Here is a 24,113-nt window from a genome sequence, read left to right on the forward strand (position 1 = left end):
AGACCATATTGACTTGAAATTTCACACTTGGTAATTCCTAAATTGATTGATGCCTCACACAAGACGAATAATTTTAATAACATAACTGAGTACCACTGAGGCCTTGCATTAATAAAAAGGCTATTCTGGTGTGTTCCACAAATTACTCTAAGTCAGATATGTTTGCAGCAAAGGATAGAAAAAATTAATTATTATTGTTTTTATCATTATTATCATAATTATTATTGTTTTACATACTTTTAGAAAAATTTTAAACTTTACCACTGCCCTCCCCCAAAGCAGCTACTTGTATACAATACAAGGCCTTATTAAAATTCCTCACTGTTAGATGCCTTAAGGCTTGCTGGTTTGGCAGTCAGTGGAAAAGTAATAAAAGAAATACAATCAGTTGGATTTAAATGATTATAATTAAGATTTAAATATCGATTCTCAGCACTGTCTTGGGATAGTAAAAAAAAGACATTGATTACATTATATTAGGTGGCTGGATGCAAATGAGCCAAGAAAGCTTTTTTTTCATTTGTTACATAATCGTAAAAAAGCCCTATATTCTGTATTTGTAAGTCATAAAGTGAAATTCAGTACTTTAACTAAATTCAATAGACCTTACTGCAGTTTTCAACACAAGTTTGATAAGTTGGTGGGCAGGCGTGACCTTGCAGTTTTTGTATGAGAATCTGGTGTCAAATGATTTTTGTGAAAATTCTGTTGTGATAAAAATATCAGTAATATCGCAAACTTACGCAAGAGTTGTACACGTTATAAGAAAAGGATTCTTCTGTAAAAAACTTTTCTTCCTGCAACTAAAATTTCCTGAAAAAAATAACAGACAAGTATGGAAAATCTATTAAAAACAACAAAGTAAATTGAAGGACAGGTACAGGAAGTAAGCATCCCTACCACTCCCAAAATACATCATCATCAGGTACCCAGATGTCCAGGCAGTCCAGGGAATAATTTAAACATTAATACAGTTTTGTGTATTCAGATTAATTACTGCTGGGTGCATTATTTCATGACAACTTACTTTAACAAGTTAGGTAAATTTGTAGCTAATATCACAAAAGAAAATGATTTCTGGTGTTATCGCTAATTGAGATATCAGATTAAGAAAGTATATGCTTATTAATAGAGAGTTAAATTTAAGCTGAAGGCTTTTCGTGTTATTAATTTGACAATTTACTGTACGTCGTAAAATTACAAAGAAAAACACTAAATTTAGGTTATAAAACACTGAAATACTTACTTACCTTTCGGTCTCAAAACGTTTTTCACTTTACTGCTTTAAGAATTTGAGATTGTGTTTACTACACGCCGATGTTACTCCAGGGTGACGACATAAACTAGTGGCAAAAAAGGTCACGCAACAAGGAAAGGCTTAAGCACAAATTCAGTAGGCTTGGCTACCGAGTTGAGCCTGGTTTCTAAGCTCCTTCAGAAAGTGATCCCAAAAAATTTTTTACCGTCCGCCTACACTGACGCCGAAATATCGCTGAACGACCTCGCTGAATGATCTCGCCGAACAAGATAGACGCTGCCTTCTCTTCGTTATGTAAGTAGCCATTTTCTGTTTGTCACATCGGTGTTTTCACATTGACATTTCATTGTTCCGCCTCGAGAAACGCGGTTAACAATACTCACGAGCAAGGAGTTAAGATATAACTTATTTACCTTTACTATTTTTATCATCCAATCACAGGTCGGAGCCATTCATGTAGTCTGTGAAGGCTTAGAGTCCAAGGAGCTCGAGCGAAATGGTGACAAATATTGATAGCTTAAGTGAAACAACTTTAGCAACCATGCCAGCTAGAACTGGATCATACAACGATGTAAGTGAGTTAGTTGTTGAGGTAATGAAAATATTCGGAATCGCTGAATGTTGAAGCCGTAATTAGGAAAGGCGTGTGCGTGGGTAATATAATTTAAACTGTAAGTTTACTCTCAGTTGTTTATTATTTATACGTTATTGCCAAACGCGTTATGTATCTGATTAAAACCTCATGTGTGCCCGAGTGATATAGGCACTGTGCGTTCGGAATTATACGGAAGAGTCTGATCATCCAATAATTATATAAAAAAAAAGAGAGAAAAAAGACGATGATAATCATGTAAAATACCGAAATGTTGTTTTTAGGTGGCATGTATCAAAATTGACTGTGGTTGTGAATTGTGGAAAGATCGTATTTTTCTTGACTTTTGGACATAGTTAGTAGAGGAGACTAATGGATGTGTACTGAACCTGTACTAACAAGTCCATGTGCTTGTGAATGAAAGTGAATGACAATTAACCAAACTTTAATTTAATGCATGTAAGTTATGGTCTTTAATCTGTCCTAGTTAGACACGTCACTGAGCTCAACAATAGAGAACAGCAGAAAAAAAAAAGACTACAGTTTTAGTTGTAAAAGAATTTGCCCAAGCAGTGTTCAATATCCAAGTAATAATGATTATAAATAAGGATAATACAAATAAAAGTTGCATGTTAACCATTTTGGGAGTTTAAGGGTTAAAATTACATGTGCATATGGTGCAATTAAACTTTAATGCTGTCTGTTGCATATAATTATGGTTAATACAGTTTTCAACATGTTGATCTGGAAAGTAACCTGATCTACAATTGGAATTGATGATGTTTGGTGCTCAAAAAATGATCAGGACTAAAGGTATACTGCAGACTGCAGATAGATCAAACAAGTTTTCAAAATAATGAAAGCATTTAAGATTATTATTAATAACATTAGTGTGCTTGAGAAGGAAAATTTGCACTTTAAGTTGCCCATTTGATCTGATTCATAAGTATGAAACAATGGGCTAATGTTTAAGAAGAAATTTCTTTTACATTTTCCATTGCAGTCTAGTCAAAAATTTTTCTTTCAAACCATTTTAAATTTAAAGATGCCAAAGGCACTATTAATTAATGAAATCAATGATTGCTTAGTTTTGATGTAATCTTGCAAACTTAGAACTTCTACTACTTTTAAGTACTGAGACAGAGTTCACCTAAGGTATATAAATTGTTATGTGTCACATATTGAATGATTTTCAGGCATATCCCAATCCTCATCCTTTTAGTGATCCTTGTAATCTGATTGGCTCTCATAGGTGCAATTAATTCATGTGCTTTAAATCACATATTTTGCCTGCTAATAAGGAAGCCTTACCAAGACGCAACAACCAATCAGATTTCAAGACTTGTTTACAAAGAAAGCAATCAAATTGCAAGAAAATGAAAAACAACTTTTGCAACTTTCTACAGACCAGCTCACTACTAGATCAATAAAATATCTGTAGACAAAAACCCTTATCTGAGGGACCAAATTTGCTATTTCAAACTTGACTAGATAATTAAGTGGTAATTGAACTTCATGTTGTGCAATTTTTGTCTGATTTCAAATCACGCATATGATTTCAGACCAAATTGCACAACATGGAGACCAATTAACATTATTTTTTAAGGCAACTTAAAACTGATAATTACTTTCACAGCTAAAATTATATTTTGTCACAGTAAAATCATTATTACATGAATTGGATAATATATTGGCAACAAAGTGATGCCAAAAATGTTGGCATGTAGGTGATTATGCTGTCTATTTCTAAGAATGAAGAGAAAAGGAAACTCTTATTGGATCAGATTAAGGAGGAAAGCCTCTGAAATCATGAAACAAATTACTATTTATCATGTGTGATAGACCAAAAAAAGAACTTTTTCATGTTGTGTTTCTGATTTAATGGCCTTATGATTGTTAGGTGAATGATGGTAATAAAGTTCCCTTATTTGATATTTTTCTGATCTCTAAATTCATACAATCCAGAGTTGATTTTAATTAGTGACTATGACCCAGAATTGTTTCTCTATTTTCTAGCGAGTTTACAATGTAACCTCAGATTAGTGCTGAGTAAGCTTTTTTATGTGATTGCAGGCCAAAATTTCAGTTGGTCATCACTGCCTTTTCATCCAGTGAACTTTACAAGCAGCTTGCACTTAATGATAACCTTTTGATTGATTATCTTTTATTTGGTGTTTTTTCTCCATCAAAGTCCCACATGACACCCCAACCTTCTGGCTAATGAATTGCAACTAACTGTAACTGGGTATTAATGAAAGACCCAGTGCTTTAACTGTATCATCCTTCAAATAATTATTACTAGTGTGCACTCAGTGGTTTAAATCTCCAGAATAAAGAAAGGGAATTTTTGTACTTCGCTTGTGTTGGAGAAGTCTTTAACCAGTTTAAACCTCTAAGAGTGACTGGCATCTAATTTCTCCTGACAATATCAGTTCTGGATCATACACTAAGGTCCTGGGAATAAAAGTAATGATCACTAAGTAAACTAGCTTGTGACTGTTAGACAAATTCTCCTTGTCAGAACCTTAGGAAAAGTATACCAAACAGTATGGAGAATTTGCATACTGATTGTTAGGGTGTAAATTAGGGATTAAAGTAATATATCTTAATAACTATATATATATTTGTTTTGTTTAAGCAACACTCAATTAGACAGAATAAGACAATGCTCTCAGCTTACCTTAAGTGAACAGAGTTCACCTAAGGTAAATATAGAAGCAGTTACTTGGTATAAAACTGTTAAAAACATATCCTTATGTCTGCACAGTATAGAGGTAACATTTATAATATGTTGCAAGTAGTTCTTAATTGGTAAGTCATCTGCAAATACCAAGGGGCTAAGCCCCTGATCATGCATTCTACTATAATGGAAAAAGTTGATTATGCCACATATCTAGCCTGGCATTCAAAATTGGAGTTTCTTGACTTTCTCTTGCATATTGCTGGTGCAATCAACATGTTATAATTTTAAATGTAAGTTGAAACTAACTTCTGAAATGGCATGACTGTGGTAACTGATTATTAATTTTACTTACATATATTTGTAGGTATTCAAAGGAAATAACGACAGAAACAGCATTGTTTACCACCAGTTAAACCCACCCATCAATGTTCGCTAAATCAAACTTTGACCAACAGCATGGTATGGTCATATATCTCTTAGGATGGAGCTGTATGGTTGCTCAGCAGGTATGATTGTTGTCTTACATGAACATATTTGGCACTGAAAAATGGAAGGGTGAAACACATGTTTTGACTATAACCAGTATAATGCGGAAATGTGGATATTGCAAGAAACTGTAGATTGTTAGATACTACATTATGACATACATAGAAAATTTCTCCTTGATCCAAATTTTGTCTAACTTTTAAATTTTTAATAGAACTCTATGTACCCACTTACAAACATACCTACATAACTCAGTACATAAACACATACACATAAACTGTTCTTTTACCTTCTGTATTTCTGTGAAGAATGTTTGGCATCTCTTGGTTTGGAGAGAGGACGCATTAAAGATGCTCAAGTCACTGCATATTCAGAATGGGATGGAAATCATGCAGCATCCAGGGAAGATTGAACTTCAAGGCTGGTGGAGGCAAGCAAGGAGGATGGTCAGCTGGGAAGAATAATGGGAATCAATGGATACAGGTGGCTCTTGGTAGTTACACCAAATTAACAAGTATAGCAACACAGGGAAGAAATGCTCACAGCCAGTGGGTAACAGCATACAAACTGCAGTACAGTGAAGATGGAGTGAACTTCTACTACTATAAAGTACCAGGACAGAGTTCACCTAAGGTAAATGTAGAAGCAGTTATTTAGTTTAAAACTGTTAAAAACATATCTGTATGTCTGTGCAGTATAGAGATAACGGTTATAATATGTTGGAAGTATTTCTTAATTAAGTCATCTGCAAATACCAAGGGGCTAAGCCCCTGATCATGCAGTCTACTATAATGGAAAAAGTTAATTATGCCACATATCTAGCCTGGCATTCAAAATTGGAGTTTTTTTACTTTCTCTTGCTTATTTACAACAAGTGCAATCAACATGTTACAATTTTAAATGTAAGTTGAAACTAACTTTTAAAATGGCATGACTGTGATAACTGGTTATTAATTTTACTTGCATGTATTTATAGGTATTCAAAGGAAATAAAGACAGCGAAAGCATTGTTTATGACCAGTTAAACCCACCCATCAAAGCTTGCTAAATCAAACTTTGACCAACAGCATGGTATGGTCATATATCACTAAGGATGGAGCTGTATGGTTGCTCAGCAGGTATGATTGTTGTCTTACATGAACTTATTTGGCACTAAAAAATGGAAAGATGAAATACATGTTTTGATTATAGCCAGTATAATGTTAAAATGGATATAACAAGAAACTGTAGATTGTTAAATACTACTTTATGAGATGCGTAGAACATTTCTGCTTGATCCAAATTTTGTCTAATTTTTAATTTTTACTAGAATATACCTACCCTCAAACATACGTACCTACCTCAGTAGATAAACACATACACATAAACTGTTCTTTTACCTTCTTTATTTCGGTAAAGAATGTTCGGCACCTCTTGGTTTGGAGAGTGGACGCATTAAAGACGCTCAGGTCACTGCATCTTCAGAATGGGATAGAAATCATGCAGCAATCCAGGGAAGATTGAACTTCAAGGCTGGTGGAGGCAAGCAAGGGGGATGGTCAGCTGGGAAGAATAATGGAAATCAATGGATACAGGTGGCTCTTGGCAGTTACACCAAATTAACAAGTATAGCAACACAGGGAAGAAATGCTCACAGCCAGTGGGTAACAGCATACAAACCGCAGTACAGTGAAGATGGAGTGAACTTTTACTACTATAAAGTACCAGGACAGAGTTCACCTAAGGTAAATGTAGAAGCAGTTACTTGGTTTAAAACTGTTAAAAACATATCTTTTTGTCTGCACAGTATAGACTGAGGTAACAGTTATAATATGTTGCAAGTATTTCATAATTAAGTCATCTGCAAATACCAAGGGACTAAGCCCCTGATCATGCATTCTACTATGGAAAAAGTTGATTATGCCACATATCTAGCCTGGCATTCAAAATTGGAGTTTCTATATTTTCTCTTGCATATTTACAGCTAGTGCAATCAACATGTTATAATTTTAAATGTAAGTTTAAACTACCTTCTAAAATGGCATGACTTTGGTAACTGATTATTAATTTTACTTGTATGTATTTGTAGGTATTCAAAGGAAATGAAGACAGAGACAACATTGTTTATCACCAGTTAAACCCACCCATCAAAGCTCGCTACATCAAACTTCGACCAACAGCATGGTATGGTCATATATCACTAAGGATGGAGCTGTATGGTTGCTCAGCAGGTATGATTGTTGTCTTACATGAACTTATTTGGCACTGAAAAATGGAAGGGTGAAACACATGTTTTGATTATAGCCAGTATAATGTTAAAATGGATATAACAAGAAACTGTAGATTGTTAGATGCTACATATGACATACAGAAAGAATTTCTGCTTAATCCAAATTTTGTGTAACTTTTTAATTTTTACTAGAACTGTATATACCTACCCTCAAACATACCTACATACCTCAGTACATAAACACATACACATAAACTGTTCTTTTACCTTTTGTAATTCTGTAAAGAATGTTTGGCACCTCTTGGTTTGGAGAGTGGACGCATTGAAGACGCTTAGATCACTGCATCTTCAGAATGGGATAGAAATCATGCAGCAATCCAGGGAAGATTGAACTTCAAGGCTGGTGGAGGCAAGCAAGGAGGATGGTCAGTTGGCAAGAATAATGGAAATCAATGGATACAGGTGGCTCTTGGCAGTTACACCAAATTAACAAGTATAGCAACACAGGGAAGGAATGCTCACAGCCAGTGGGTAACAGCATACAAACTGCAGTACAGTGAAGATGGACTGAACTTCTACTACTATAAAGTACCGGGACAGAGTTCACCTAAGGTAAATGTAGAAGCAGTTATTTAGTTTAAAACTGTTAAAAACATATCCTTATGTCTGCGCAGTATAGAGATAACAGTTATAATATGTTGGAAGTATTTCTTAATTAAGTCATCTGCAAATACGAAGAGGCTAAGCCCCTGATCATGCATTCTACTATGGAAAAAGTTAATTATGCCACATATCTAGCCTGGCATTCAAAATTGAAGTTTCTTGATTTTCTCTTGCATATTTACAGCTAGTGCAATCAGCATGTTATAATTTTAATTGTATGATGACCCCTTTTATTTAAAATAAATAACAATCCCCACACCAGGGTAGTCCCATCAGAACGTACAGCTCTGCTATCAATAGGAGCCCTGGTGAATAGGATCATAAAAGAAATACAATGCATAATGCAAAAATAAATATAAATAATACTACCAATAATAATAACAGTGGCAAGACCAATAATTTATGTGTTATCTAAATATCGAACAATACTATAAAAATCTATATATTTAGAATGGTATAAAAATCTATAAATACACACAAAACAATAAGAATCTAGTCAATATAAAATATTATAAAAAATTTTAATTAACTTGAATATTATAAACAACTCATCTAGGATAATAAAAAGATTTCCTGGCTGTTTCAGTTCAAACGCGAGGCAAATGAAGTAAATTTCTCTGTCTTGTTCTGGTATTATTAAAATTGAAATATTGCTTAAAAAATTGAGGACAGTTACCAGAAATGCATTTATTAACTAATTTAAAAGTATGTTCGTCTCTTCTCGACTGTAACTCAGGCCATTTTAGATCCATTAAAGCTTTGTACTATCCATAGATATTGAAACAATTTTGGATGCCCTTCTTTGAAAATTATCCAGCAGTCTGGCATTGCCCACTCCACAACAGTTCCATACAGTGTCGCCATAGTCAAAAATTGGACGGATAAATGATAGATATAAATTGTTGGCAGCATGACAAGTTAAATCTCTTCATAATCGAGATAGCATACCTAATCTTTTCTTAGCTTTAGATAAAATGTGCTGAATGTGGGGAGCCCAAGAAATAGTCTCATCAAATATAATACTAAGATAAGTGAACATGTTTACCCGTTTTAAACTTTGTCCATGAAAAGTAATATGAAAGTCTTAATGTTTGGACAGTTTAGAATGAGTTCCAAATAGCATGGCTTCAGTCTTGGAGTATTTAGAAACAAGCTGTTCACTTGAAGCCATTCACCCATTGTATTCAGGCCCTGATTCTGACGGTCTTATATCCAGCACAAAACAGAATGTATCAGCTGCGTACATAAGCACATTACAAATCTTAATGCAGAGGGGCAAATCGTTGATATGAATAACAAAGAGTAGAGGGTCTAATATGGAACATTGTGGAACACCAGATGTTATGTGTAGAGGATCAGACGAGGCACCACCGATGCCAACAACTTGGGTGCGGCCAGACGGATAGTTTTCAAACCAGTTTCGCTCTTTGCCTTTGATTTCAAGAAAGTGCAGTTCTCTCAACAAAATAGAATGATCTATTGTATCAAATGCCTTACGCAAGTCCACAAAAACTGCTCCCATCATGAAACCCTGATCAATATTTTGCCGGATTGTGTCCGCGAAAGACAGAGCTGCAAATGTTGTTGAGTGTTGTTTGTGAAATCCACATTGGAATGGGCTAAGTAGACGGTTTTCTTGCAAATAACTTACTAGTTGAGTATGCACCACTCATTCAAGTAACTCTGATATTGCAGGTAAGATAGATATGGGGTGATAATTGTCAACATTGTCTTTCCTCCCTTTCTTTAATAATGGAATAACATAAGCAGCTTTCCAGTCGTCTGGAACTTTGCCCTGAGACAGTGAAGCATTAATTACTGCTGTAATAGGTTTAGTGACCATTGCAGAAGCGTCCTTTAGAAGTCTTGGTGGAATAATATCTAAGCCCACAGCTTTGCCTGATTTAAGTCGTCGGATTTCAGACTGAACAGTAGATTGAGAAATATTTGTAAACAGAAAAGTAGAGTTCGTAGCTTTTTTAAAGATATACTTGACAAGAGGTTCGATGCAGCATTTATAAATGATTTGCAAAGGTTGATAGCTGTATTTACAAAGACATTGTTGAAAGAATTTGCAATTTAGCTTTTTTCAGTTATTACTTGACCATCGACTTTAAGTTTTGGTGATGGTTCTTTGCTTTTGGAGAGCAGGATTTTCTTAACTGTTCACCAGAATGAGTTGGGATCACCAGCATTCTCGTTGATGAGCCTTCGATTGTAGTTTTCCTTTTCCTTTCTGATTAAATTGGTAACTCAATTTCTTTGTAAGCGGTATCTTTTCCAGTCTGAGGGAAGTCCGGTGGTGTGAGCTTTTTTCTGTAACTAATCTCTTTGTCTCATTTGACGTTTGATAGAAGTATTGAGCCAAGGACAATAAATGTTTAAGCCCCTAACGCGTTTTACAATAGTGGGGGCGTGACGTTCTGCTATGTGGGTAAACTTATCTTTGAAGGACTGCCAAAGCTCATTAACGTCCTTATTGTTAACGTTTTCACTTGGGAGATCGAAGTCTGTGTTTTTCAAGTCCTCGAGGAATTTATCTGGGTCGTAATTTGCATAATTTCGAAATGTTTTAAGTTGTGATGGAGCTTTTTTCCAATTTATCTTTCTGACACAGAAAGACATTTCATGATCGCTTAAGCTAGTACCGGTGACGGTAACATTTCCGCACAGCCCCATACTATTGTAAAACAAATCTGTTTTCCCAATGGCAATGTATTGTTTTTGTCATTGTTTTTTCTATCTGAGAACTGAATGCATAATGTGGTAAGGGGCTGTGCGGAAATTTTACCCCGGTGACGACCCCAGAGTCTTTAATGTTTTATGGATGGTTTGTAGCAATCAGATCAATCATAGTTCTAGATTCTGCGGTGACTCTTGTAGGCTCCTTGATGATTTGAGTAAACTGCAACGATTTAAATAAAGATTTAAGTTGGTTAGATTCTGGGATAGTTGAGCGTTTTGACGCAAAGTCGGTGTTCCAATCTCCAAGTAAAACCACTTCTTGACCCTTTGAGACAGCAGTGTTCAGAGTGTTATTCATTTTTGAACAGAAACCTTTATCATAGTGGTTAGATGAGTTTGGAGGTCAGTATAAACAACTGGTTAGTAGACTACGCGACTTTGAAAGGGAAACTTCAAGCCAAAGGCCTTCTATGTCGGGCCTTTCAAGATCTTCTCTTCTGTCAACCATAACATCATTGCGAACATATTGCTACGCCTCCACCTTTCCCCTGTCTGTCCTTTCTAAACAGTTTATAACCAGGAATTGATAATTCATTGTCAGGAATTGAGTGCTTTCACCAAGTTTCAGTCAGCCCAAAGATGTGAATACTAGACTTGAGTTTGCTTAACAGAAGGCGTAGTTGGTTGATTTTCTATGGTAGGCTTCAAATGTTCTGATGTATCAATTTCAAGCCACGATTATTGACAATTTCTTGAAGTTTTAAAGGAAGATCAATCTCATCTTCACTAAGATCATCGAGTGACATGTTGTTATTAGAGCTGCACATATGACAGTGGCCCGAAGAGTCAAAATCAGGACCAAGACTCATTAGATGAAAATCCTTCTTCCATGAAGTACAGGGAAGACGAGCATCATCCGTTTTTGTAATTTTGAGACAGAGAGGACACTTTGGTGTATCGCTAACTGCAATAAGCCACTTACTAGTAACTAAAATTTCAAGTAAAACATCATGCTGTTGCCTGTTAAGGGTTTTTTGTGTTTGAATGGTCCCCTTTTTGTGACTGCCATTAAATTTAAGGCATTTCACTACTGCGCAAACTTGAGCTGATCTTTATCACAAGGATCCATACTATAGCCTCATGTGCATATGTTATAACCCTTTTGGAGGTATGAAGGGTGACTAACATGTCAAGACTGCACTTAATCAACTAACTGGCAAGTCTTTGATTTGCATGGTATCGTTAGATTTTTTAACTCTTTAACTCCCAAGATCTGATCGTTTATTCTCCTCTCCAGCTGCTACACATTTCCTCATATATCAGCTATGAAAATTTAGTGTTAGATTCTTCTGCCTGATAAGTTGGAGTTTCTCAATACCTGTTTAATTTGCAGGATAATGTATGAATATCATGGGGAGAAGTTCTTTGTCAATCACCTCAGAGAGTTAAAGGGTTACTCTGATTTTTTCATGTACAGCCTGCTTCAGCCAGAGGGATTGGAATCCGTGTCATTCACAAGTGGAATCAAATTCCAAGGAAGAGACCTGTTATTGTTCAGAGGTATGCTGTATATTTCCCTCTGAGTTTATTTAACTAGTATGTAACTTGTGTATGTACTACTCAGTATTGTAGGGATAATACTCAACAATAGCAACCTCAATGCTCTAGTACATGTACATTAATTGTGTATACATGGTAGAGAGATGCCACAACCTCTAGGGATTTCAAGTCCAGAGTTTCATTACTCATGGGTGACAGTCATCACTGCGGGAAGGCTACTGTGACTGCCTTTCTTCCCACCCACTTCCCCAAAAAGATGAAGCACACCCCCTGAATGAATTCAAAGATTTAATAAGGCTGTAATTCTCACATTGCTTCTGCAGTGGTACTTCCTTGTTGAATTGTAATGTAGCTGCACAGTGCACAATAATTGTTGTGGACTATAATTGATTAAGCTCTGATGACTGAGTAAGCACTAAACATGTTCGTAAAAAGACTAGTCATTAATAATGGTTGTAGGACTTTGTGTCATCAAATTCAGTCTGTAATCATACGAGTGATTTACCAAATCGGACGACCGCAAAGTGCAAGTCCGATTTTTCACTCACAAGTTTGGTTACAGACAGAATTGGATGACTCAAAGTCCTGTTACCAATAGTTATAATTTCTGAAAACAACAAATACATTTAGGACAAATATGTGCAGGAGAGACAATATTTAAGAGGAAAATTCCTAAACTTTTGGAAATTCCACAATTTTCCAGGGATAAGTGGTTGTTGCTATGACTATTGTGATCAATTCTGTGATTGGTGGATTTGACTGAAAGGACTAAGCATGGTTGGCTGCTTCAACTGTCAGATTGCAGGTGTCTGATTACAGCTAATTATCCGATTACAACTGTATCTAATAATTAGTGAAGAATAAAGCAGCTAATTCACCGATCACATTTGAAGAAATTGTTACAATTTGATTAATATCATCATTGTTGTGATTTTCAGGTACCTTGCCAAACCGTTTCTCATCAATGGAAGCAAGTTTGATCTTCGAATCTATGTCTACGTCACTTCATACGATCCTCTGAGGATATATGTCTTTGAAGATGGGCTTGTGAGATTTGCAACATGCAAGTAAGTTTTCAAAGACTCAAGTATGACATACAATAAATAGATGTGTGCATGGTTAAGTAGTTGTGAAGGTTAATTTGTCCAACGTTACACTGTACACCTCCTAAGATTCCCATCTCCATTTTGTTTTCAAGGTACTCATCATCCATGAAAAGTTTGAGCAACAAGTTCATGCATCTGACAAATTACAGCATCAATAAAAAGAATGAAGGAGCTTACCAAGCGAATTCAGATGAAACTGTTTGTCAGGGACACAAATGGTAGGTTAAAGTAGTGTTGTTCATTCACTTGTACATGTACTTACTGTAATAAGCTTAAACCCCTAAACCCTAACAGTGATTGACTTCAGTGTGGAGAACATAGTTACTAATTTTAAAGTGTAAACGGTTAATTTGTTCAGCTTTGCAAAGAAATGTGTAGGGGTAGAGCAAGCTCGTACAGACGATATTCCGACGCCGTCGTCAAAAATTTATTCTTTCTGTCAGTACTTCCAAGTTATGGTACATTTTAATTTGGAGTACATTTGTATTTAATTTGATTGCAATCTTTCTCATAGATAAGCTGAAAAATAAACATTCCATTTTGCTAATTAAACGTGACGCTTCTGTTTTTTAGGAGTTTGAAAGCTCTTTGGGGTTACATGAAACGCATGAACATCAACCACGTTCATGTTTGGGAGACAATAAAGGATTTGGTTGTCAAAGCTATCATAGCGTAAGTAACAGAAAGTGCTGTTGTTGTAAAGTAATACTCACCGGAAAGTTAGTAAAATCCATCTTGACAAGTACAGCTGCACAATAGTCTATAGGTTCAAGTTTCTTTAGTAACTCAACTAGTTTGAACTTGCGTTAGTTTGGCCGTAAAAGGCAGAAGCCGCCAGCATTATAGAATGAGTTCCTGCGAAGATGGCGTAGCGGCAAAAACAAGATACCGACACGTTTACTGATCAGTTTTAACGTTTTTTGAGCCGCAAATGTCTTATTACGTACGGAGATGATAACTTTGAAAACTTTGTAGATAATAAAGAACGCATGATACATAGATAGATACATAGATAGATACATTTTTTGTCGCATTTTGCTGAAAACTTGAACCCTGTCATTACACTGTGCTTGTCAAAGAATCTGAAGATCTATTTTTATTGATTTCTACATTTTCACCATTTTCGCCGTTTCATTAAATCTTAACATGCACAAGAAAATTTAGTGAAATTGAACTTCTTGATGTGAATGTTTCAGGTCTGACTCAGCGGTAAACACCATGGTGAAACAGAATGTGAGAAAAAGGTAAGAGACTGCAGTTGGTCTTGAACAACATTTGTGCATTTTGAACAGAGTTTAGTTATAGTACGTACGCTATGATTGGTCTATTTACCGCGCTGTTTATAGCTGTATGCCCTCCTCAATTCAAAATTTTATTTGAATTGATATCTTCGCGCGCTATTTGAACCCAGAGATGTAACAAGTATAAATATTAACATGATTTCTAGTGTAATTTGGTGCTCATAAGCACGAGTAAATTTTTCAAAGACAACAGAATTGTATGAGCTCATAGGGCAAGTGCTATTTGTAATCTTTGAAAAATTTGCAAGTGCTTATTACACCAAAAAGAAAAAGTTATGAAAAAGAAAAATTATGTAATTACTTGGTTAGTAATGTACTTGAAAAAACATTGCAGAAAGTCGAGACAAACGAAATTTGAAAGCGTGCGCGCGTCATTTGTAACTTGCACTTGTGCTACAACTTTGCACTCGTGTTACATGAGAATGCGCTCGTTTTCAGCTAATCAGAAGCGCGTATTTTTTTTAATGTACTTCGTTAATATCTTACTAAACTCGTTTTCATGGTCCGTACGATAAGTTACAAAATCTGTTTTTTTTTCCTCGCTGGAACATCTAACTCAGTCAGTATTACTAACTGTAATATCTTTACTACCATCTACAACATTGTCTAGATCTTGCTGTCATGAGCTTTTTGGATTTGATGTCATGTTGGATGAGACCCTTAAACCGTGGCTACTAGAAGTGAATATATCTCCAAGGTAATTCACGCATTTGTCATGTTCAGAAATATTGACCACGCGAGAGATACCAGTATTCAACCGAAATTCACATACTCAAGAGATTGAAATACTGACCTCGCGAGGGATATGTATCCAACTCACAAATTTTCATTCTTAAGGGATTGTAGTTCTATGGTGTTCTTGTGAACCCATTCAAATAATTGTTTTCGCATGCAAAAAAATTTTTTTTCCATGGTCCGCCAGACATTGGAACATAGTAAGGGACAAAAAGGCTGCCATTTATAATTTTTCTCATCGAAAACGAGGATGATTTTTAACTTATTTTTCAAAATGCTTTTTAATGCACATCTTGTGTTAATTGATTTATTGCGGGACATTTACGAGCATTCGTTTTGTTTACTCTTTGTCTGAAGTGCAATAAGATGCGCAGCAAGTTGTGTAAAAGGGTGTGCAATAGGATGCGCAGTAAGATGTACAATTAGGTGCGTATTGAGATGCGCAGAAAAATGCGCGTTCGTTAATCGAGTAAACTTCGTCAACTTCCTCCCCAGTCTTCACTCCACCTCTCAACTGGACCGTAACATCAAGGGACAGATGATAAAAGACTTGTTAAACCTGGCAGGGTTTTGCATCCCAGAAAACCTGATCACAACCTCAACTTCAAGGTCAGTCTAACTATTGGAATATCAGAGAGAAATTGAAATTACGAGCTATTTGCAAATGATGAATAGTGAGGCACGTGACTCCGCCAACATGTAATTTTTCAATATGGTTGCATTGTGCAGCGCACATATGAGTATAATGTATTATGAACGTGAAATTCCTGTTTGGTTTCAGCACTAGTAACATGAACCAGTTTGTTCAAGATAAAGCTGTGACGGGTCTTTCTTCAGATGAGAGAGGAAAGGTGAATATATGTTATGGATGGCAAATACCTACAGATATTTAGAACAACATGTTTTTATGTTGTTTGCCAGTCTTAATTTACTGTGACAACGTCATATATATAATGGTAATAGGACCGAGTGGAGTCCAATTCGGTCGGTAATCATACGAGAGTTTAACAAAATTGGACGACCGCAAAGCGGGAGTCCAATTTGTCAATCAAGAGTATGATTACAGACAGAATTGGACGACAAGAGGTCCTGTTACCAATCAATCATAACGATTACAATTTCTAAAAACAACAAATACATTTAGGTCAAATACCTCCAGTGGAGACAAAGACTAAAGTAAAAAAAAATTGTAGTATAGTAATAGTCTAGATTTATGTTTCGAGAAGGGAAATAGTTAGACATGCTCTATTGAGTGCTTTTGTATTGGAGATTGCTGCTGACTTAATACTTCTCCTGCACTGACCCCAATATATAGTTTAATCATTTTACTTATGAGCCTGCCTTACGGATTATTAGAACGTACAAATGATGTTAAAAAGTACTGGCTATAGATACATTCCATTATTTGCGACAATTTAACAAGGAATTGACTTCGAACCAAGTCAAACTGTTCTTTTGTGTGTCGTCTTAATTTGTTTAAGTGTTGGACGTTATTTTTCTTGTGTTTCAGCATGCGTTTTATGTTCAACGTCACCTAGACGAGGTAGGAACACATTTTATAACGCTTCCCTTCAAATTCCTTTCTTTTAAATGATTGCATCTAGAAATCCCACAATGCCTTTATTATTGAAATATCTTGCTGACAGTTACACAACATGTTTTATGAACTCGAAATTACGCCGCAGAGAGCGCTTAAAGTCTGCATCATTGAACAACAGACACTTGACCCTTTTACTGGCTTTTCTAGGATGCATCAGGATGAATCGCGTCAAAACCCAAACGAAAGTTACCACACAGCCAGTCAAAAGAAAGAAATTAAAAAAAAAGAAAATGTCGCAATGAACTAATAAGACAATTTACGGTGAAATCAAAGAATATGCTTCGAGCGCGGAAAGGCAAAAGGGACCGAGTAGTTGGGATTTGTGTTAGTGAACATCAGCATCTCGTTATTCAAGAGAGTATCGAGTTTTCTAAAACAATCACATAGGCTGTTGGAGCTTAAGAAACATCACTTTAATCCAATGCAATCCCCAGCTGCGTTCGTCACTTACTTTGGATTACTCGAATTTTGAATTTATTGGTAAGAAATTTTAATAATACAAACTTGTAATCAGTTCACTTCTCTTTCATTCATGTCTTTTAGCGCACGAAACAGTCAATCCTTGACATCTTAACACCAGACGACATTAGAATGCTTATGGAGACAGAGGATGAGGTACACTATACATTCGAATTTTTGAACAAATTTTACAAAGTTTATTGCTTATTATGCGTGTGTGAAATAGAAAGGTGAATTCATTTTATCCTTTATAAGAGAATGCCATGCATTCGAGAAAGTCAAACTTGCCGTAATGTAGCATAGCTCGAGCGTTTTTATTTTCCCTCACAGAATAGTCGAAGAGGATGCTTTCAAAGAGTTTTTCCATCCATGTCGTCCAACAAGTATTTAAGATTCTTTGAGTCTCAGGTGAGGATAATTTTACGTACAAACAGTTATTACTACCTCATTAAACTACGGGCAGTCCCTGCTTGTTGCCGAAGTCCGTCACGCGACCAAAAGAAATCAGAGAAAAAAAGGAAGATTTTAGCGCGCCGCGCGGATTTCTGTAGTAGGTACTACTTATAGTGTGTGTCACTCTCAGAGGTCCGAGCGGTGCGCCAACCATTTTCTTTCAATCACTGTTTTTTTTCCCCGAATGGTGCGACGGACTCCAGCAATTTTGCTCTCTTTTAAAATGATTTTCTCTTCCCTCCATCCTTGATCGAATTTTTTTCTGCCAATTTCCTTATAGAGATATTACAACATTTTGTTGGACGAATGGACAAGAAAATACATGAGAGAAGGGCGGAGCACAGTCCTGGGTAAGTTTAAATTCAGGTAGAAAAAGCTAGGTCACCGTAATGTATATTCGGAAAAAGTAAACTACGTTATTTGCAGTCTATGTATGTATTTGCGATATTTAAACTGGCTGGCTCAGTGCAGCTCAGAGCTGGTTTAAATGGGGGCCAGTTTAAAACCAGACCACTACACCGGGAGTCGTGCGTTCCACAACGTGAGCTGAACAAGTGTAGTCCGTATCACTCTTTAAAATTCTGCGTCTTTTTGTTGCCCTTATGGTCTTAAGTTTTTTCGTGTTATGTTTCTTACGATTCTACACTGTAAATGTTTATTTAAATTGGTCTTTTTTCTTACACAGGAATCGCTGTTCTCCAAACACTTGGTGAAAAGAAACTTCATATTGGGGCAACCTCGGATCCAACACATCAAGTGAGGCTTAATTTTATTAATTGATTTATCTGTTTTCGCAAAGAAAGTAATCATTCCTTTAAAGATTTTGAAAATAGTTCGAAATTCTATTTGGATTACTGACTGACTGATTGACGACTAACTGATTGACCGATGGACTGACGACTGACTGACTGACTGACCAGCTGTGTAACCGGTTAGCTGGCCTGCTGACTGACTGACTGACGGACCGACCGACCGACTGACTGAATTGATTGAATCGGATCCATCGAATGAATGGTTTTATCAAATAACTTATAGACTGAAGAACTGACTGGCTGATTGATTGTTTGATTGAGTAATCGATTGATAGCTCGATCACAAGATTTAAGGCTTTATCGATTAATTGATTGAGAGACGCCTTTTCCTCACAGTGGAATTGCCCTCAAGGTATAACGTACAGGTCCTCTTCCGCTCCAGCTCTCAGTTTGGACCACGGACTCATCAAATCAAGGTCGGTGTAAAAAATTGAATTCCGACTTAATGTCGATTGACAAAAACTGCATATCGCTGTTTGTTTGTTTTGATATTCCTGATGATAACATTTATTTAAAGTCAATTTATAGGTTGCCCTCAATCTGAAACACCATGTCACTCTCCGTCCATTCTCAGTGTTCTACATGTTCTTGAGCGTTTCTTCTTTCTCTCAGACGCTTCTCAGCACCAGCTGCGAGAATAAAGGAGTGGAGCAACTCAAACTCTTCATCTACTTCTATTAGGTACATGCTGGAAAGGTGCTGCATGGTTTTTTGGGATTGGCGCAGTTTCTTTTATGTTGACTTTGGTCCTTTTTCTACGATGGGTTCTGATTATTCTCCTCCGTGCTCTGCACTACTTCACACACTACTTCCTTTGTTGTTCATCCTTGTTCCTCAGAAACTCATTCTAAGCTTGTTTAAGCTTTTTTCTAGAAGCTCTCTTGCCACTCTACTTCCTGGTTTTCGTGCTCAGATATTTGAGTTTGTTTGAAATGTTAAGCTTCTTTCTTTATTACACTTTAAAATTTTTTACAAGTTCGTATTTGCCATGTATTTACTCTGTAGTCCGCACACCTACTTTAAAAGCTACAACAGATCCATTGGTAATCAGAAGGACTCATTTCTCGCTTTAAGCTCTGTTAGTTGATTGTACTGCTCGCGCTGTTTCGAATTGAGATCATCACTGATTGTTTTGACTTTATTTTTCCTTCCTCACTGTTAGTAGGCTTTCCTCTGCTTCTTCAACTAAGACTATCAAAAGGTATTATGTCAGCAATTTTTCATGTTCCTAAACATGTCCCATATGAATATATCCAAATTTGGTTGGGTGAAAGTCTTCAAAGTTCAGTCTTAGTCCGGTTCTTTTCTCCCATGCAATTATTTCTCTCCCCTTTTTCCATTTCTTGCTTTTCACCTTTTTAGGAATAGCACAGCTTCCATCTTGAAAAATTCTCCGCGGAGAAAATCAGCTGTTACATCATTTAAGGGCAAAAGGTATTCTTTTTTCTCCCGGTATTTCTTGGGACATTGAAAATTCATCACTAATTTCACATTACCTGTACGCATCTTTGCGACGAGGAGTGAGATTCTGATCGCACATTCCAGATTATTGAAGAGCTGAATGTGAAGAAAAGGAACTATCATGATTCAATACGGTTAAGTTGCACGCGTTGTATCGACAGATTGTTACAGAGGAAAGTCATGAACAGGATCATATCCAGGGTTCCCAGGAAAGGGATTTGTTTCTAAACATCTCTTTGTAGTTTAAGTCTGTCATTTTTCTCTTATCCTCAGAAGAGATGTATCCGCATGGCAAAATGTGACAGTGACAAACGAAACTTTGTTCTTCTTTCTGAACCTTTTCGTACTCCTTAAATTTTGGATCCTCATTCTAGTTTGGCGATTTTTCCTCTACTATACTTTATTACTAATCTCGACTTCTCTTTCTTTACTTTCCTCTTTTTCTGCCGGCCGATACCCGGAAAAAGACGACCGTCCTGATGTTTTTCCTTTTTCGTCCTCTCTTACCCTTCCATCTTTGGTACTCTAACTCTGTCTTTTCTTTTTGTTGTCCTCTTTTCTCCTCTCTTTATCAAATAGAAAACTTCGAACAACTCCACGATGTAAGTCAGCTCCTTCTTGTAGACGTAAGAATAAAGAAAATTCTGAAAGCTCTAACGAATCAGGGCAATATATAGTAACTTTCACTTTTTGTCTTCATCTTTTTCTTTCCTTCCTACATCAAAACTCTAATCTCTCTAGTTCACTCTACACCTATTTTAGCTATTTCGTCCCATGTTCCTGTAAATTAATCGCTAATTCACAACTGACAATCGATGAATTTCCATCAATGAATTTCTTCATCGGCCTAAGTGACAATCTTGAAAACTGTAGTTTAGTTTTAGGTGTGCAAAGGTGATCTTAATAGAAAGTGGCACTTTGCTATAAAGTTACATGTTCTCCTAAACGCAGATGCACTTATGAAGTTTTTGGATCATTTTACCTCAACATTTACCCAAATCTGTTATCAGTTGACAGTCGTTGGGTTAGGGGAGGGGTAGGAGCGTATTTGCTCAGATACCAACAGTGATTCCAAGTTCAGTTTTAAAGTGACAAAGATACTTATGTAAAGCGAAACCGGTTTCTTTACTGAAACGACGATGGCCACGATGGCAATTTGGGCTAAGGGTGCCCATCAGACCTCCAACTTCATTCTAGGCCACATATACCAAAGTGGTTTCAAAAGTAGCTTTCTGATATTTTGTCACAGCCAGCACTAAATAGTATTATGTCAAGAACCACTATCCGTCTTTTTCTTTCCAGTGCTTCGGCTCCGGTGCTTCTGCCCAAAATAAAGAAGAAGTCAACAAAATCGCACACATCTAAGGTGGGTTTTTCTCAAACTTCTTGTAAAAAGTGCAATCTCTTTTTACTGAATACCCCGCTTATTCCATGGGAAGTCACTTCAGTTTTTTGAGCTCCTCCTCACGATACGTTTGTCTTGCTACAACTGAATAACATACACTTGATTTCTACTTTGTATTTATGTTTATCTCCTACGTTAAACTTGTTTAACTCAATCGTCCTTAGTTTGGCTCCGTCCTCGTAGTTTTTCATCCTCTTCAAACATCGTGTTTGATTTCCAGGTCAGCCATTCAACTCTACAAAATCGCTCTAACCTAGAAAACTCTAACCGAACGTGCAAGATTCTTAGGGACTCTTCGCGCCGACTGACCTTACCTCAGATCAAAGAGCGTGAAGCAGTTAAAGCGATTTGTTGTACGGTTCTCTGTTTGTTAGTACTAACAGCACTGATTAAAACTTCGAAGAATTCATTCGCACCGTAAAAATAGTCAGTTAGCCACACATTCAGTTAGTTTACCGCTTACACAAGCCGTAAAGCAAACGAACCAACGGTCAAGCCTCGGTGAGGGTTACGGAGCTATTTTATGAACACGGAGCGTAACAAATTACAAATTTTTTTCGTTATGAACACAGCCACGCTAACGCGCTGCCCTGTAGCTTTCATTCCAATGTTTTGTGACATCATTATGCAAAACTCATTTTTTATGAAGACTGCCAAATATTAGCTTGGTGAGATTTAAAAACGATTAATAGGTAATGATAAACCCCGCTGGAGCATGGAGGGCACAAGCCATTTTCCTCTTTTCCACTGGACTTTATCATCACACCTCCGCCCACGGGTTTCTGTGATGGCCACCAGCGCCACGAGGAAGACTGAAGACCAGTCAAACCTTGCATAGGGTAATTTAGTATTATCAATTGAATTGATAACGTAAATTAGCCACCGTGAAGAGTTTCGAAGATAACATTTCGAGAATTAGCCCTTCATCAGAGCGAATGGAGGAATTGTGGGTTGTGTGTATGTGTTTATATGAAGACCTTGCATAGCCTAACATTCGTAGCCTAACATATCATGAAATTGTTATGCTTGATTTTCAACTTATTCTTTTTTTTCATCAGATGTCTTCCAGCTCGGCCACATCCTCTGAGCGAACCCGGCAGATGCTGAGAGCTCGGATGAAATCGAACATCTGACTAGTGCAGGATAGAGGGCCGCTTACTGTGACAAAAACTACCATACCCTCTCTCCCTAGTATTAATCCACAGCCAGTGTGTATCGGAAGGGAGGGTGAAGAGTGCATCCAGAGCCGACATGCGCATTGCACGATTGAGACGTGCCCACAGAAGCGAGTTCTTCATGAACTGTTGATTCATCTGAACAGACTCAATTTAAGCTCAGATAGATATGCTTGAGCGTTTAATTGATTCATTTCGAACTGCAAGCGTTCTTGTAATATAAATGTACATATTCATATTTTACGTATACAAAGAGCGAAAAGTGAGAATAGACGTAATTTTCATGAGACATTTAACCCGTGTGGGGTTAGAGTAAACGTGAGTATCATGTTTAAAAAAATCATCACTCTATCGAAGTTCTGTTTGCAGATCTGGAGCAGAAATGTTTATAGCCAAAGCTTTAGATAACTGCAATAAGGAAAGAAAGGTATTGTTGAGATGATGATACCTTATAAATAATTATTTTCTTATGCATAATTTCCAAACACCGAATTTTCTTCATGATATTGATTAGATGTATATAACAGTAAATACTTCTTAATGCTTGTAAATCCAATTTCCATGATTGACACAACTTTTTACCATATTCTATCTATTTATGTACTAAATGGCAAAACAATTTCCACAGAAAAGGCTAATTGATTTAACTATGAAGGAATTGATAACGAATTAAAAACGCTGCATTTCATTATGTGAAACACATAATATAACACAATTATTTTAACGAGTAAAAACGATTGTGAAGAATCGTTCGTTGAACTCTGATGTGTGCAGGGGAGAAACAGAGATTCCGAAATGTGTCCATCGAGAAACAAAAATGGATAAGCTTAACACTCAAGTCTCCAAAATGGTTTACCTGCCAAACCCTCGAACGAAAAATGGAAAAACAAATGAAAAACAAAAGTAAAATAGTGTAAAAAGAATTAATCTTGTGCATGTTGTTAACATAAACTTGTGACGTTACACGGAAGAGGCTGATCGGATCGAATCTCCGTAACCGGTGTGATGTATGACGGTGTCTATTTCCTAAATCACATTTTTATCCCAACCAATGAGACCGCTCTACTAAAATACAACAACCAATCAAATTTCAAGACTTGTTTAAAGAAATCAATCAAATTGCTGGAACATGAGAGAAATTTTGTATTGAGCGACTGAATTTTGTGATTTCAAAATGGATGTAATAAACTATATAATAATCAAATTTCAAGACTTGTTTAAAGAAATCGATTAAATTGCAGGAAAATGAGAGACATTTTGTATCCAACGACTGAATCTCGTGATTTCAACAAATTTGAAATAAAGTTGTAATTAATTACCATAATAAATTTAGTTATTGCGGTGATCTTAAATCCTGCTGTTTTTTTCCTGTGTGTTAAGTTGTCAAAGTCTCCGTGTGCGGCAAAACAAATTAGTGGCATTGCTTTTGCTTCTTATTCAGTAGCCTGCGGTGAAATAATCAACTAGCCA

At 36.4% G+C, this 24,113-nt stretch overlaps 3 protein-coding genes across 3 annotated transcripts in view; all 3 read left to right on the top strand.

Moving 5' to 3' along the window:
• Positions 1 to 5,295, top strand: part of LOC136283927 (uncharacterized) — a 96,727-nt gene extending 91,432 nt beyond the window's left edge. Inside the window, 2 exon segments of the mRNA XM_066173497.1 lie at positions 4,898 to 5,039; positions 5,234 to 5,295. Of these exon segments, the coding sequence (XP_066029594.1) occupies positions 4,898 to 5,039; positions 5,234 to 5,295 (204 nt within the window).
• An 817-nt stretch (positions 5,296 to 6,112) lies between these two features.
• On the top strand, positions 6,113 to 13,207 carry LOC136283928 (EGF-like repeat and discoidin I-like domain-containing protein 3). Its single transcript, XM_066173499.1, has 6 exons — positions 6,113 to 6,137; positions 6,418 to 6,743; positions 7,088 to 7,229; positions 7,581 to 7,840; positions 12,054 to 12,136; positions 13,075 to 13,207. Exons 1-6 carry the CDS (start codon positions 6,113 to 6,115, stop codon positions 13,205 to 13,207), a joined length of 969 nt encoding a protein of 322 aa, XP_066029596.1.
• On the top strand, positions 12,054 to 23,825 carry LOC136283986 (tubulin monoglutamylase TTLL4-like). Its single transcript, XM_066173631.1, has 16 exons — positions 12,054 to 12,136; positions 13,075 to 13,203; positions 13,335 to 13,460; positions 13,816 to 13,914; positions 14,439 to 14,486; positions 15,154 to 15,240; positions 15,774 to 15,887; positions 16,060 to 16,129; positions 16,789 to 16,821; positions 17,422 to 17,493; positions 17,668 to 17,745; positions 18,071 to 18,140; positions 18,476 to 18,546; positions 18,939 to 19,018; positions 21,366 to 21,429; positions 22,527 to 23,825. Exons 3-16 carry the CDS (start codon positions 13,348 to 13,350, stop codon positions 22,599 to 22,601), a joined length of 1,074 nt encoding a protein of 357 aa, XP_066029728.1. The 5' UTR covers positions 12,054 to 12,136; positions 13,075 to 13,203; positions 13,335 to 13,347; the 3' UTR covers positions 22,602 to 23,825.
• Positions 23,826 to 24,113: the final 288 nt, after the last annotated feature.

Source organism: Pocillopora verrucosa, chromosome 10 (assembly GCF_036669915.1).
Source record: "Pocillopora verrucosa isolate sample1 chromosome 10, ASM3666991v2, whole genome shotgun sequence".
NCBI lineage: Eukaryota > Metazoa > Cnidaria > Anthozoa > Scleractinia > Pocilloporidae > Pocillopora > Pocillopora verrucosa.